The sequence below is a fragment of the Procambarus clarkii genome, chromosome 27 (assembly GCF_040958095.1).
Source record: "Procambarus clarkii isolate CNS0578487 chromosome 27, FALCON_Pclarkii_2.0, whole genome shotgun sequence".
NCBI lineage: Eukaryota > Metazoa > Arthropoda > Malacostraca > Decapoda > Cambaridae > Procambarus > Procambarus clarkii.
Genome location: NC_091176.1, coordinates 3,271,216 through 3,285,346, shown reverse-complemented (window position 1 = coordinate 3,285,346; position 14,131 = coordinate 3,271,216). Strand labels below are relative to the sequence as shown.

Here is a 14,131-nt window from a genome sequence, read left to right as displayed (position 1 = left end):
CAGAAGAAAAAGAGGTGATATGATCACTACGTACAAAATAGTAACAGGAATTGATAAAATCGACAGGGAAGACTTCCTGAGACCTGGAACTTCAAGAACAAAAGGTCATAGATTTAAACTAGCTAAACACAGATGCCGAAGAAATATAAGAAAATTCACCTTCGCAAATAGAGTGGTAGACGGTTGGAACAAGTTAAGTGAGAAGGTGGTGGAGGCCAAGACCGTCAGTAGTTTCAAAGCGTTATATGACAAAGAGTGCTGGGAAGACGGGACACCACGAGCGTAGCTCTCATCCTGTAACTACACTTAGGTAATTACAGGCCAATTACACCTGATTAATCTTTGTATGTAGATAGGAGCGTCCTCGTATGGGCCAATAGGCCTTCCGCAGTTACCTTTATTCTTATGGTCTTATGTGCTTCATCCCCCATTTATCCCTTATGTATCCCCATGTTTTTACCTTTATTGTCTTATCACCTGACCCAGTGCGGGTATAAATCAACCAGTTCTCTAAATTCTTTTCACTTGAGGATGAATCATGGAGGTTCGAAATGTTGTGCAAATTGTATAAATAAGTGTATAAAAAGTGTATTACATTCTATGGTAATTCACTTTTTTTCATCACCTTGAAATTACGAAAATGAGTTTTGGAGAACTCCTCTTTCAGCTAAGCCCTGATGCTAGGAAAATAGTTAGAGGGATAGAAGCCCTAAATCAGAAGATAGTAAATACAGAATTTGCGGTCATATTCAATGAGATATATGTATATGTATATGTGTATATGTCGTACCTAGTAGCCAGAACGCACTTCTCGGCCTACTATGCAAGGCCCGATTTGCCTAATAAGCCAAGTTTTCCTGAATTAATATATTTTCTCTAATTTTTTTCTTATGAAATGATAAAGCTACCCATTTCTATATGAGGTCAATTTCTGTGGGGAGCCCCTACGGCTCCCTGGAGCTTATCGGGCTAATGTGTGTTATGTTAGACCGGGACATTAGCTAAGGAGTTCAGACCTACCAGGGACCAGCGCCAGAACCTGGCCCCTTCAGAGAGGTTTCAGGGAGCAATGGCCCTGGAAAACCCCATATGGTTGGGGGTTTTCCTTATCTGCCATCGACCGGGGTTAGGCACCCAGAAAGGTAGGCGTAACAAAACAAACCCCACATGGTAAGAAACTACAACAAAAACCGAACAGAGAGGTAGAAAACTCCCTACAATCCCAAGGAAACAAGCAAACAAGCAAACATCACACTTTACTGCCGCGCCGATCGTCCGCGCAGCCCTCCCCACCCCGGGAGGGGGAGGGGGGAGCCCCGGACCTACCGCGCCGGCTGCCAAGCTCAAGTTCGTTCGCTAATGTCAACCGGGATTGACGCTTCTCTGGCCTCAGTTTCCTAGGCGGTGTTTGCCTTGTGTGGCGTTCACTGCCGTGTGTTGTGGTGTGCGGTGGCCAGGAGTACTTCATCAGTGCCGGGGCTGCATGTGCTTAGTGGCTGACTTCCCTAAGCGCCCTGTGAGTACTGCCCTTGCGTTACAGGGTTATCTTCCCTGGGGCGTTCGGGAACCATTCCCGTAGAGGTTCTTGCTGCTCGGCATTTGCCTCGCCCTTGGGGCCAGCTGGGGCTTGGGGCCCTTGTTTGGCCCTGGGTAGGGATTGGTATTGTGCTGGTTAGGGCGTCAAGGTGTTGCGCAGCCTGCCACCTAAGCGGCGGCCGGTTTCTGTTGCCTCTGGAGACGGTGTACTTTTGCGGGGTTTTTCTTTTGTTTTTCTTTTTCTTGCCTGGTGGGGGTCTGCCTAAGGTGGTTATAGTTCCACTGGTAGTGTTTGGCGGCCCTCTGCTAGGCCCCCGTGCTTGTACACGTCTCGGGGGTTTTCAGTGCTATAATCTACCCTCTTGTTATGTTTGGGTTTCTTAACCGGTTAGCAACACCTTGCCCGGGCTTCCCGTAGTTGTTACCCTACGGGCCCTGGAAACCCCTGTCTGGGCTCGGGGGACCATTGAATGTGTCTTCCGGGTTCCAACCCGTCTTGTACGGGATCGTTGGTTGCTGTTCCCTTGTCTCCGGGTGACAGTCGCCATTTTTACCTCCGTCATGCTGCCTGTTGGGTCACTGACACCTTGACCCGGAGTCTTGCGAGTGATTCTCTGCTTGTTCTCCAGTACTCTCCTGATGTTATTACTGTTCAGAGTACAGGCGGCATCCGTGTTGCAAGCTAGGTTAGGTTGCTGCAACATGCTAGGTTGGTTTCCCACTCGAATGCCCCGTGGCCGCCCCGTTTGGTTAGGTGCTGCTCGCCCCTTTCTCTCCATGTTCCCGGCTCCGGACCGTCTGCGTGTTTCTGGGTCGGGGCGGGGTTCAGTTGCGGCAGAGACTCGGGCGGTTTTCGGGGGATGCCCCGTTCGGGTTGGGGACGGAGGTTTGAGCCTGTGCCTCCTGCCAAGGCTTCTGGGTCTTACCAGCGGCCCTTTCTTGTTGCCTTCCCCATGGGCTCTTGCTTTTCTTTCAGGGCGGAGGGCTTGGAGGACGGCTCTGCCCCGGGGCCTCTGTTGTTGGTTCCCGGGGCTGTGGGGGATGCCTACTAGCAGTTCTGGGGCGGTTTTGCCCCTTCAGGGGTTTTTCTGCTGTTGGGCGTCGTTTTTCGCCCTTCCAGTCTGCTAGCTTCCCACATTTGCTGGCGTGTTTTTGTGTATTAAGCGTCAGTCACAGCCCCTGCTGGCGGCCATTTTCGTCTGCCGGTTTCCCGGCGTGGCCACCAGGGCGGCGTTGCCACCAGGGCGGCGTTGCCGTTTGTTTACATGCGTCTGGGTGTGCGAGCGAGCGTCTCTGGTGAGTTTTCAAAAAATTTGCAGGGTTTTTGTTCTCCTGTTGTCGTTTCTTTGTTTTTCTGGTGTTTTCTTGCCGTTGCCTGTTCCTCTGGGAACGTTTGGGTGTTGATTTTGGGTCTGAGCCTCTGGGTTTAGGCTCAGTGCCCCTGGCTGGTATGCTTGCTCCCACACCTTGCCCCTCGGTTTTCGGTCTGTTGGGACCGTTTTCCCAGGGCGTTCTGCTGGGGTCTGTGCTTTGCCTTTTAGTGGTGTTCTCCGCCGGCAAATGTGGTGGTTTGGGCTCCCCCTGGTTCGATTCTGGGTTCCTTTGGGTTCCTTGGTTTCGTTCTGGAGGTTTCTTCCTCTTGGGCCCCCTTTTGTGGGTTCAGGGGACTTTGTTTCCTCGTGTGACCCGGTTCTGCCTTTTGGGGTTCCGGGGTCTTCCTGGCTTGCAGACTGAGCTTTTTGGGTCTTGGCACATGTTGTGGTTGTGCTGGGACTTTGTGGTTTTGCTGTCGAGGTGGGCCTTTTGATGCAGTTTTGTGCCTTCTTTGCCTGGCCGGCGTAGTGCTCTTTGCCACTAGTCGGCGGCTTGTGCTTTTACAATGTATGTCCTCACCTAGTTGTGCTTGTGGGGGTTGAGCTCTGGCTCCTTGGTCCTGCCTCTCAACCGTCCGTCAACAGGTGTATCGGTTCCTGTGCCTCTTGGGCTCTGTCATGTCTACATGTGACATTGTATGGGGGTCAGCCTCGTTCCTTGTGTGAGGAGTCGCCACATTACTTCTTAGTGCTTTCCCGTTCCCATTCTGACACTCACCAAAAAAAAAAAAAAAAAAAAAAAAAAAAAAAAAAAAAATTAATTCTATCTGTGGCTCTTTTGGGTACTCAGTTTCCACCTGTGTCCCCTAGTGCGTGTGCCCCTTGTGTTACATAGCCTGTCCTTCTCAACCCTGTCGATTTCCTTGGGTATCTTGTATGTGGTGATCAGGTCTCACCTCACTTCCTCTTCCAGCGAAGTGTGGTTTCATTCCCGTAGTCTCTCCTCATGACTTCGGTAGTGTACTTTTTCTTTCTGAAGGGGTTCTGTTCCCTTCTCTGTTGACTGGGCGCTGGGGGAGCAGCTTGCTCTGTTGCCTCTCGCTTGGTCCCGCTGTTGGTGGGCGCTTTGGGTTGTCTTCCGGCCTCTGCTGGCGTCGGAGGACGGCTTCTCCCCCTTGGGGGGGGTTCAGAGCTGGCGGGGTGGCTTCTCCCCCTTGGGGGGGGTTCAGAGCTGGCGGGGTGGCTTCTTCCCTGCGCTTCGTCATTTCCTCTTCGTGGGTGCGTGGGGCGTGGTCGATCCGCCCCATCCTTCTGGGCTTCCCGTCTGCTCTTTGCAGTCATGAGCTTTTCCCGTCTGCTCTTTGCAGTCATGAGTTTTTCCAGTCTGCAGTTCTTCTGGACTACTTCCGTCTGCGCCCTGGATCCTCTGCCCTGCTCGGAGGACTGTTGTCTCCTGTTCGGATTCTGTTAGGGCCGGGTGCATGGATGGTGGACCTGGACCTCCAGGTCACTTCTTGGCACGTTCCTCTCCAGTTTTTCTGGGGCTAGCACGGTTGGTAATTCCCTATGTGTACTTACCTCTGTGTAGTTACAGGATGTGGCCTACTCTCGTGGTGTCCCCTCTTCCCGGCACTTTGTCATATAATGCCTTGATTATACTTGTCATATTGTCATATAATGATTGTCATATGTCATAATGTCTTCATATGGTTGTCATACAATGCTTTGATGGTGGGGCTTCAGGTTTGCTGTTTTTATTGCATTCCCTATTTTGTGAAGGGCACTTTGTATACTCTTTGCATCTTTACCGGATCTTAGTGCCCTGTCTGCGTCTGAGATTCGGTGTCTGGCCTACCTCGACGACTGGCTGGAGTGGGCTCCCAGTCAGTCCGCTTGTCTGCTCGCCAGGGGATGGTTCTTTCCAGATCGCTGGGTTTGGTTTCCTGGTGATCTGGAGGTTTTACCTTCTGTTTCCGTCCCGGGTTCGGACCTGGGCCTTGTTTCTGGCTCTTGGGCCCCTCATTGTCTTCCCTCCAGAAGTGTTGCTGTGGCTGTGGTCCCGCCTTTGGCTGTTCAGGAGGGGGTCCCGGGTTGCTCAGCGGTTGCTTGGGCGGTTGTGCGGGAGTTTGCACTTCGGCGTGCTTATCTGCCCGCGGAGTCGGGTTTGGCTCCGGCGTCGGTTGGTTCCTACGGAGACTCCACTTCCGCCTCTTGCATTCCTTGGGTTCCTCTGGGGATCTGGTGTTGGTGCTGCGTCACCAGCTTCCTCTTTGGGGTTTTCGGGGTTCCGTGCCTTGGCGGCTCCCCGAGCCTTCGCTCGATGTGTTCACGGACGGGTCGTCTCTCGGCTGGGGCTTTGTGACCAGTGCTCACCAGGTCGGCCGAGGTTGATGGAGTCTGTCTGTCCATCGGGCTCACAGCCCGGTTCAGGTGTTCATGGCTGTCTGGTTTGCGCTTCGGAGGGTTTGGGTCACTAGGTACTCTCCCATTCGGCTCTGTTTGGACTGTTCTCTGGTGGTTCTTGCCGGAACCACAGGGGGTTTGGTTAACCGTGTGGTTCGTGTCCGGGGTGTGTCCTGCGTCCTGGTGGACAGCTGTCTCGGTTCATTCCTCTTCGTGGGTTGGCCAGTCGTCGCCGATTCGTTTTGTTGGCTCTGTTGGGCTTATGGACTCCTGGCCATGGACGTCTTCGGGTCGGCGTGGTCTAGGCGTCGCCCGTTTTGTGGCGCCCTTCCCACCTGCGAGGACTTCACGGTGGAGGTTTTCGGCAGGCCTGGTCGAGGTGGGGGGTACCGGTACCTCTTCTCCCGGTCCAGCTGTTGCTTCGGGTTCTGGCTCAGTTGCAGCCCATTCCCACGAGAACAGTCCTTATGGTTCCACTGTGGCCGGCCCGGCCTTCTTTTCAGACGCTGCTTGATAGGTGTCCGTACCCGGGGCGTTTTTCCTGAGGCTTCGCCTCTTTCAGCAGGCCGAATCGGTCCTGTCCGTGACTGGTTCGGCCTTCTCTTTGGCTCTTCGCGTCTGGTATTTTGACGCAGGTATCGCCATCTCTATGGTGTTCAGGTGGTTTTGTTGACGGTGTCCCACCTGCGAGCTTCGTCTTGGAGACTGTATGACGTTTCTTACGTCTTCTCGCGTTTTGTTTCCCCCCCGGCCTGCTCATGAGTCGCCCGAGCCATCCTGGTCCTTGTTCAGGGTGCCTTCTTCTCTTCCCCTCAGTTTGTGGTAGCCCCTTCGGTTTTAGTTTCCTCCTCTTTGGTACTGGTGGTAGCTTTATTGGTGTGCAGCCTTTCTCTGTCCTGGCGACGGTCGAGACGGCTGCTTTCCGGAGGGGTTCTTGGGGTATTAGTACTTGTTTGGTTTGGCCGGGGGGTGCGTCCTGTGTTCTCCCGGGTCGTCCGCAGTGTTTTCCTTCTTACTGCGGTCTGTCTTTGCGCCCGTGCTGTTCAGACGTTTGCAGCAATTGCTGCTGTGTTGGTGACGTCTCGGGCTCATTTCGGGCGCAGGGAATTGTGGGTCGCACAGGTTTTTGGCCGCCCATCCATGTGTATGTCTGTTCTTGGGCGTTCTTGTTGCCTTGGGTCGCAGGTTTGCGACCGGTTGTCTTGGCTTTGCGTTGCAGAGTTTGTGGCGGCCGCCTCCCGGGTTAGCCCTTTCTTTTCCTTCTCTTTGGGTATGAAGCTCCAGGGAGCCGTAGGGGCTCCCCACAGAAAACCAGCGTTGAATGTAATGAAACGCCATTTTCTGGGTGAGCCCCGGAGGCTCCCTGGCAACCCTCCCTCCCTCCGGTCGGCGGTTTTTTCGCGTTGGTTGAGGCTTAGCTTCCGAACTGGAGCTTGGCAGCCGGCGCGGTAGGTCCGGGGCTCCCCCCTCCCCCTCCCGGGGTGGGGAGGGCTGCGCGGACGATCGGCGCGGCAGTAAAGTGTGATGTTTGCTTGTTTGCTTGTTTCCTTGGGATTGTAGGGAGTTTTCTACCTCTCTGTTCGGTTTTTGTTGTAGTTTCTTACCATGTGGGGTTTGTTTTGTTACGCCTACCTTTCTGGGTGCCTAACCCCGGTCGATGGCAGATAAGGAAAACCCCCAACCATATGGGGTTTTCCAGGGCCATTGCTCCCTGAAACCTCTCTGAAGGGGCCAGGTTCTGGCGCTGGTCCCTGGTAGGTCTGAACTCCTTAGCTAATGTCCCGGTCTAACATAACACACATTAGCCCGATAAGCTCCAGGGAGCCTCCGGGGCTCACCCAGAAAATGGCGTTTCATTACATTCAACGCTGGTTTTTTTTTATTAGTGTTAAAATTAACGTAGATATATGACCGAACCTAACCAACCCTACCTAACCTAACCTAACCTATCTTTATAGGTTAGGTAGTCGAAAAAAAATTAATTCATGAAAACTTGGCTTATTAGGCAAATCGGGCCTTGCATAGTAGGCTGAGAAGTGCGTTCTGGCTACTAGGTACGACATATGTATATATATATATATCCATCCCTCCCATTATTTATTAAAAAGTAAGAACAGGTTTTGTTAGTTGTACTCTAGAGTATGGCTTTCAATCTCGTACCTTACAACTGAACCTCAGAGGAATTAGTAATCCATGCCCACGTGATATAAATTGTCAACCACACTATTGTGGAAATAAACATTTCATTCACTTAAGCACTAGGAAACCTGTAGGCTCTATTTTAAGGTGGTTGAAAAGTCTGGGGAAGATTTATAAGCTGACTCACAATAAAGGAATGTTGTCAGAAAGAAGTCAGCAAATATGTAGATAATTTATCTTTGTATGTAAATATTTTAATATTTTAAAGCATAATAATCTGTTGTTTTCATAATATTTGTCTCTACTGGTTCTCGGCGTTCAGGTTCGAAGAGGAATACTCTCGTCCACAGCCAGTCTATGGGAGATGACCCCTTGGGAGAGTACCGATACACTGTCACACATGGAAGTGATGCTCTCAGAATCACAGGAAATAACTTGCATCTTGTCAGGGTTGGTTTTCTTAATTTTGTATATGATTGTACATTGTATATATATTTTTAGGATAGTACTGCTAACCATCATTATTATCCATAGTTACATACTTATTACTATTATAATAGGGAAGCAGGGAAGGGATATTACAGTGTTATCTCAAAATTTGTTGAAGGCATGTCATAATAGCCTTGGTTCAGATAAATTAACTTGAAAAAATAGACAAATAATTGCAAATTAGCATTCAGATTAAAAAATAAAATCTCATTTGAGCATGGTTTCTAAATACCGAGTATCTAAATTGCGTTGATTTTTAATTCTATCTTCTACATGTGTGAATGTCATCAACTAATACTGTAAACCTAAGGGTTGAATGATCTTGTGAGTTAATGTTTAACCTGCAAGCCTAAATCCCTATTTGTTAATGATTTTCATTAACAAATATTCTGTATACACTGTACTGTAGTTTGTGTAAATAACTCTGCCACATGATGGAACAAAAATTCTAATTGTATCGGTGTATAAAAATATGGGTGAGTGTAATTACCTAAGTGGAGTTACAGGATGAGAGCTATGCTTGTGGTGTCCTGACCTCCCAGTACTCTACTCTTTGTCATATACCGCTTTGAAATTACTGGCGGTTTTGGCCACCACCACCTTCTCACCTAACGTGTTTCAACCGTATACCACTCTGTTTGGGAAAGGAAATTTTCTTATACAGTGGAATCTTGGTTTATGTATGCCCTGGATTACAAGTTTTTGTCAATTTCCTAGCCTATTTCAATTGGCCTCCCGCATCCCGCCGCTGGAGATACCGGAAGCCCTTGTGGCTTACCTCCTGCGAGACCCAGATTATGCCTCGATAATGGATCCTTCTTTTGAGTTTGGCTCTTTTCTGTGGGGAGCCCCTACGGCTCCCTGGAGCTTATCGGGCTAATGTATGTTATATTAGACCGGGACATGAGCTAAGGAGTTCAGACCTACCAGGGACCAGTGCCAGAACCTGGCGCCTTCAGAGAGGTTTCAGGGAGCAATGACCCTGGAAAACTCCCTTGTGTTTTTCCAAGGGGGTTTTCCCCTTGAACCAGGGGGAGCCCCCAGGGGCTCCCCCTGGTTCGATTCTGGGTTCCTTTGGGTTCTTTGGTTTCATTCCGGAGGTTTCTTCCTCTTGGGCCCCCTTTGTGGGTTCAGGGGGCTTTGTTTCCTCGTGTGTGACCCAGTTCTGCCTTCTGGAGTTCCAGGGTCTTCCTGGCATGCAGACTGATCTTTTTGGATCTTGGCACGTGTTGTGGTCGTGCTGGAACTTCAAAGTTTTGTTGTCGAGGTGGGCCTTTTGATGCAGTTTTGTGCCTTCTTCGCCTGGCCGGCGTGGTGCTCTCTGCTCACTGGTCGGTGGCTTGTAATTTTCTTTTCACGTGTATGTGTACACATGTGCATGTGTACACTGTGTGTGTAATTACCTAAGTGTAATTACCTAAGTGTAGTTACAGGATGAGAGCTACGCTCGTGGTGTCCCGTCTTCCCAGCACTCTTTGTCATATAACGCTTTGAAACTACTGACGGTCTTGGCCTCCACCACCTTCTCACTTAACTTGTTCCAACCGTCTACCACTCTATTTGCGAAGGTGAATTTTCTTATATTTCTTCGGCATCTGTGTTTAGCTAGTTTAAATCTATGACCTCTTGTTCTTGAAATTCCAGGTCTCAGGAAGTCTTCCCTGTCGATTTTATCAATTCCTGTTACTATTTTGTATGTAGTGATCATATCACCTCTTTTTCTTCTGTCTTCTAGTTTTGGCATATTTAATGCTTCTAACCTCTCCTCGTAGCTCTTGCCCTTCAGTTCTGGGAGCCACTTAGTAGCATGTCTTTGCACCTTTTCCAGTTTGTTGATGTGCTTCTTAAGATATGGGCACCACACAACAGCTGCATATTCTAGCTTTGGCCTAACAAAAGTCATGAACAATTTCTTTAGAATATCGCCATCCATGTATTTAAATGCAATTCTGAAGTTAGAAAGCATAGCATAGGCTCCTTGCACAATATTCTTTATGTGGTCCTCAGGTGATAGTTTTCTATCTAGAACCACTCCTAGATCTCTTTCTTTATCAGAATTCTTTAAAGATTTCTCACATAATATATAGGTTGTGTGGGGTCTATGTTCTCCTATTCCACATTCCATAACATGACATTTATTAACATTAAATTCCATTTGCCAAGTGGTGCTCCATATACTTATTTTGTCCAGGTCTTCTTGAAGGGCATGACAGTCATCTAAATTCCTTATCCTTCCTATTATCTTAGCATCATCAGCAAACATGTTCATATAATTCTGTATACCAACTGGTAGATCATTTATGTACACAATAAACATCACTGGTGCAAGAACTGAACCCTGTGGTACTCCACTTGTGACATTTCTCCATTCCGATACATTGCCTCTGATTACTGCCCTCATTTTTCTATCAGTCAGAAAATTTTTCATCCATGATAGAAGCTTACCTGTCACCCCTCCAATATTTTCCAGTTTCCAGAACAACCTCTTATGTGGAACTCTGTCGAAAGCCTTTTTTAGGTCCAGATAGATGCAGTCAACCCAACCATCTCTTTCCTGTAATATCTCTGTGGCTCGATCATAGAAACTGAGTAAATTCGATACACAGGATCTTCCAGATCGAAAACCATACTGTCTGTCTGATATTATATCATTTCTCTCTAGGTGTTCTACCCATTTAGTTTTGATTAGTTTTTCCAATACTTTCACTATTACACTTGTCAATGATACAGGTCTATAATTGAGGGGGTCTTCCCTGCTGCCACTTTTGTAGATTGGAACTATGTTAGCCTGTTTCCACCCGTCTGCTACGATTCCTGTACACAGGGATGCCTGAAAGATCAGGTGAAGTGGAATGCTGAGCTCAGATGCACATTCTCTCAGAACCCATGGTGAAACGCCATCTGGGCCAGCTGCTTTGTTCTTACCGAGCTCCTTGAGCATTTTTTCCACTTCGTCTCTAGACACCTCTATGTGTTCTATGTTGTTCTCTGGAATTCTTATTGTATCTGGTTCCCTAAAGATTTCATTTTGTACAAACACACTTTGGAACTTTTCGTTTAGTGTTTCACACATTTCCTTTTCATCTTCCGTGAATCTATTTCCCATTTTCAACCTCTGAATATTATCCTTTACCTGCAATTTGTTGTTTATGAATTTATAGAATAGACCTGGTTCTGTTTTACATTTGTCCGCAATCCCTTTTTCAAAATTTCTTTCTGCCTCTCTCCTCACTGCCGTGTAGTTGTTTCTCGCATCTTTGTATCGCTGGTATGTTTGGGGGTTCGGCCTCTTCCTGTATTGATTCCATTTTTGTGTCTTTCGGTCTCTAGCCCTCTCGCAATTTCTATTGAACCAATCCTGTTTCCTAGTTCTGCATCTCTGTTTTGGTATAAATTTTTTTGTGCCTTTATCATATATTTCACAAAACTTGCCATACATCTCATTCACTTCCTTGCCTAGCATCAAGTCTGTCCAATTATACTCACTAAAAAAATTTCTAAGGTCACCATAATGTCCTCTCCTGAAGTCTGGTTTTTCAACTGCTTCAACCTCCTTATTTTCTTCCAGCTTATAACGCATTGCATACTTTATTCCCAAAAAGACATGGTCACTTTTACCCAAGGGAGGAAGGTACTGAATGTCAAATATCTCTTCCTCCTTCCTGGTAAATATCAAATCTAGCATGGAGGGAACGTCCCCTTCCCTCATCCTCGTAGCTTGTTTAACATGTTGATACAAGAATGTTTCCAGGATGAGGTCTACAAATTTACAGGTCCAAAAATCTTCTGTTTTAGCTTCATATGCTTCCCAGTCTATGGATTTCAAGTTGAAGTCACCGACTATCAACAGTCGTGATCTATCGTTATCCGCTCCCGATATGTATAGGTATAGGTGTATATGTATAGGTATGTGTATGTGCATATAAATAATATATATGTGTATATGTGTGTGTATACTTTTTCTTTTGGAAGGGGCTCTGTTCCCTTCTCTGTTGACGGGGCGCTGGGGGAGCAGCTTGATCTGTTGGCTCTCGCATGGTCCCGCAGTTAGTGGGCGCTTTTGGCCGTCTTCCGGCCTCTGGTGGCACCGGTGGATGGCTTCTCCCCTTTTGGGGAGTTCAGGGCTGGCGAGGTGGGCTTCTTCCCCACTCTTCGTCATGTCATCTTAGTGGATGCCTTGGACGTGGTCGTTCCGCCCCCATTCTTCTGGGGTTCCCGTCTGCTCTTTGCAGACATGGGCCTGTCAAATCTGCGGTTCTTCTGGACTTCTTCAGTCTGCGCCCTGGATTCTATGCCCTCATCGGAGGACTGTTGTCTCCTGTCCGGCTTTTGTTGGGGCCGGGTGCCTGGATGGTGGCCCTGGACCTCCAGGTCAATTCTTGGCACGTTCCTCTCCAGTTTTCCGGGACTGGCACAGTTGGTGGCGGGGCTTCAGGCTTGCCGCTTTTGCCTTCCCTATTTTGTAATTGGCACTTGGTGTATTTTTGCATCTTTACGGGATCTTGGTGCCCTGTCTGAGTCTGCTTGGGATTCGGTGTCTGGCCTACCTTGATGACTGGCTGGTGTGTGGGCTCCCAGTCGGTCCGCTTGTCTGCTCGCCAGGGGTATGGTTCTTTCCAGATCGCCGGGTTTGGTTTCCTGGTGATCTGGAGGCCATTCCATCTGTTTCCGTCCCGGATTTGGACCTGGCTGGGCCTTGTTTAGGGCTCTTGGGCCGTTCCTTGTCTTTCCCTCCAGAAGTGTTGCTGCGGCTGTGGTCCTACCTTCGCCTGTTCATGAGGGGGTCCCAGGTTGTTCAGCAGTTGCTTGAGCAGTTGTGCGGGAGTCTGAACTTCGACGTGCTGGTATGCCCGCGGGGTCGGGTTTGGCTTCGGCGTCTGTTTGGTTCCTTCGGAAACTCCCCTTCCGCCTCTCTTGCAATCGTTGGGTTCGTTCCTCCGGGGATCTTGTGTTGGTGCTGCATCATCAGCTTCCTCTTTGGGGTTTTCGGGGTTCCGTGCCATGGCACCTCCCCGAGCCTTCGCTCGATGTGTTCACGGACGGGTCATCTCTCGGCTAGAGCTTTGTGACCAGTGCTCACCAGGTCGGCCTGGAATGGTGGGATCTGTCTATCTGTCGGGCTCACAGCATGGTTTGGGAGTTCATGGCTGTCTGATTTGCACTTTGGAGGGTTTGGGTCACTCGGTGCTCTACCATCTAGCTCCATTCGGACTGTTCTCTGGCGGTTCTTTGCCGGAACCACAGGGTTTCTCTTAGGTGTTGACCTTTGGGGTTGGTTCCTTAGAGTGGCTCGTTTGCTGGAATTTTGGGGTTTGGCTAACCGTGAGGTTCATGTCCGGGATGTGTCCTGCGTCCTGGCGGACAGCTGTCTTGGTTCATTCCTCTGTTTGCAGATTGGCCAGTCGTCGCCGACTCGTTTCGTTGGCTCTACCGGACGTATGGACTCCTGGCCTTGGACGTCTTCGAGTCAGCATGGTCTAGGCATCACCTATTTTATGTAGCGCCCTTACCCGCCTGCGAGGCGTTCACAGTGGATGCCTTTCGGCAGGACTGGTCGAGGTGGGGGTACCTGTTCCTCTTCTCCTGGTCCAGCTGTTGCTTCGGGTTCTGGCTCGGTTGGAGCCCATTCCCACGAGAGTAGTCCTTATGGTTCCTTGGTGGCCGGCCCAGCTTTATTTTCAGATGCTGCTTGATAGGTGTCCAACCCCGGGGTGTTTTCCTGCGGCTCCGCCTCTTTCGGCAGGTCGGATCGGTCCTGTACGGGACTGGTTCGGCTTTCTCCTCGGCTCTTTGCGTTTGGTTTTTTGACGCGGGTATCACCATCTCTGTGGTGATCAGGTGGCTTTGTTGACGGTGTCCCACCTGTGAGCTTCGTCTCGGTGACAGTATGAAGTTCCTGGTGTTTCTGTGCACTTGTTCTTGCTCTTCGTAGGTTGTCTTCTCTTTCGCATCGGGTTGTCTTGTCCTTTCTTGGGTTTTCAGGACTACAGTTAATTGATGTTTCTTACTGTTGCCTCGGCGTACTGATGTTTTGCCTTACTGTACTGATGTTTTGTACGGCGCTGGCGGAGCCGCTCCGGCTTGCGTTTGGGGTGGACGTCACATCTGTCCCGTTTCGTACGCTTTCTCGTGTTTTGTACGTTTGCAGCCTTTCTCCGTCCGGGCGACGGTCGAGACGGCTGCTTTCCGGAGGGGTTCTTGGGTTATTGATGCTTGATTGGTTTGGCCGAGGGTGCGTCCTGTGTTATCCG

At 49.4% G+C, this 14,131-nt stretch overlaps 1 protein-coding gene across 1 annotated transcript in view; it reads left to right on the top strand.

The window, feature by feature from the left end:
• mxt (Eukaryotic translation initiation factor mextil) overlaps nt 1–14,131 on the top strand; it is a 247,711-nt gene that overhangs the window by 160,959 nt on the left and 72,621 nt on the right. Inside the window, exon 9 of the mRNA XM_045749450.2 lies at nt 7,714–7,841. Within this exon, the coding sequence (XP_045605406.2) occupies nt 7,714–7,841 (128 nt within the window). The remainder of the gene's footprint in view (nt 1–7,713; nt 7,842–14,131) is intronic.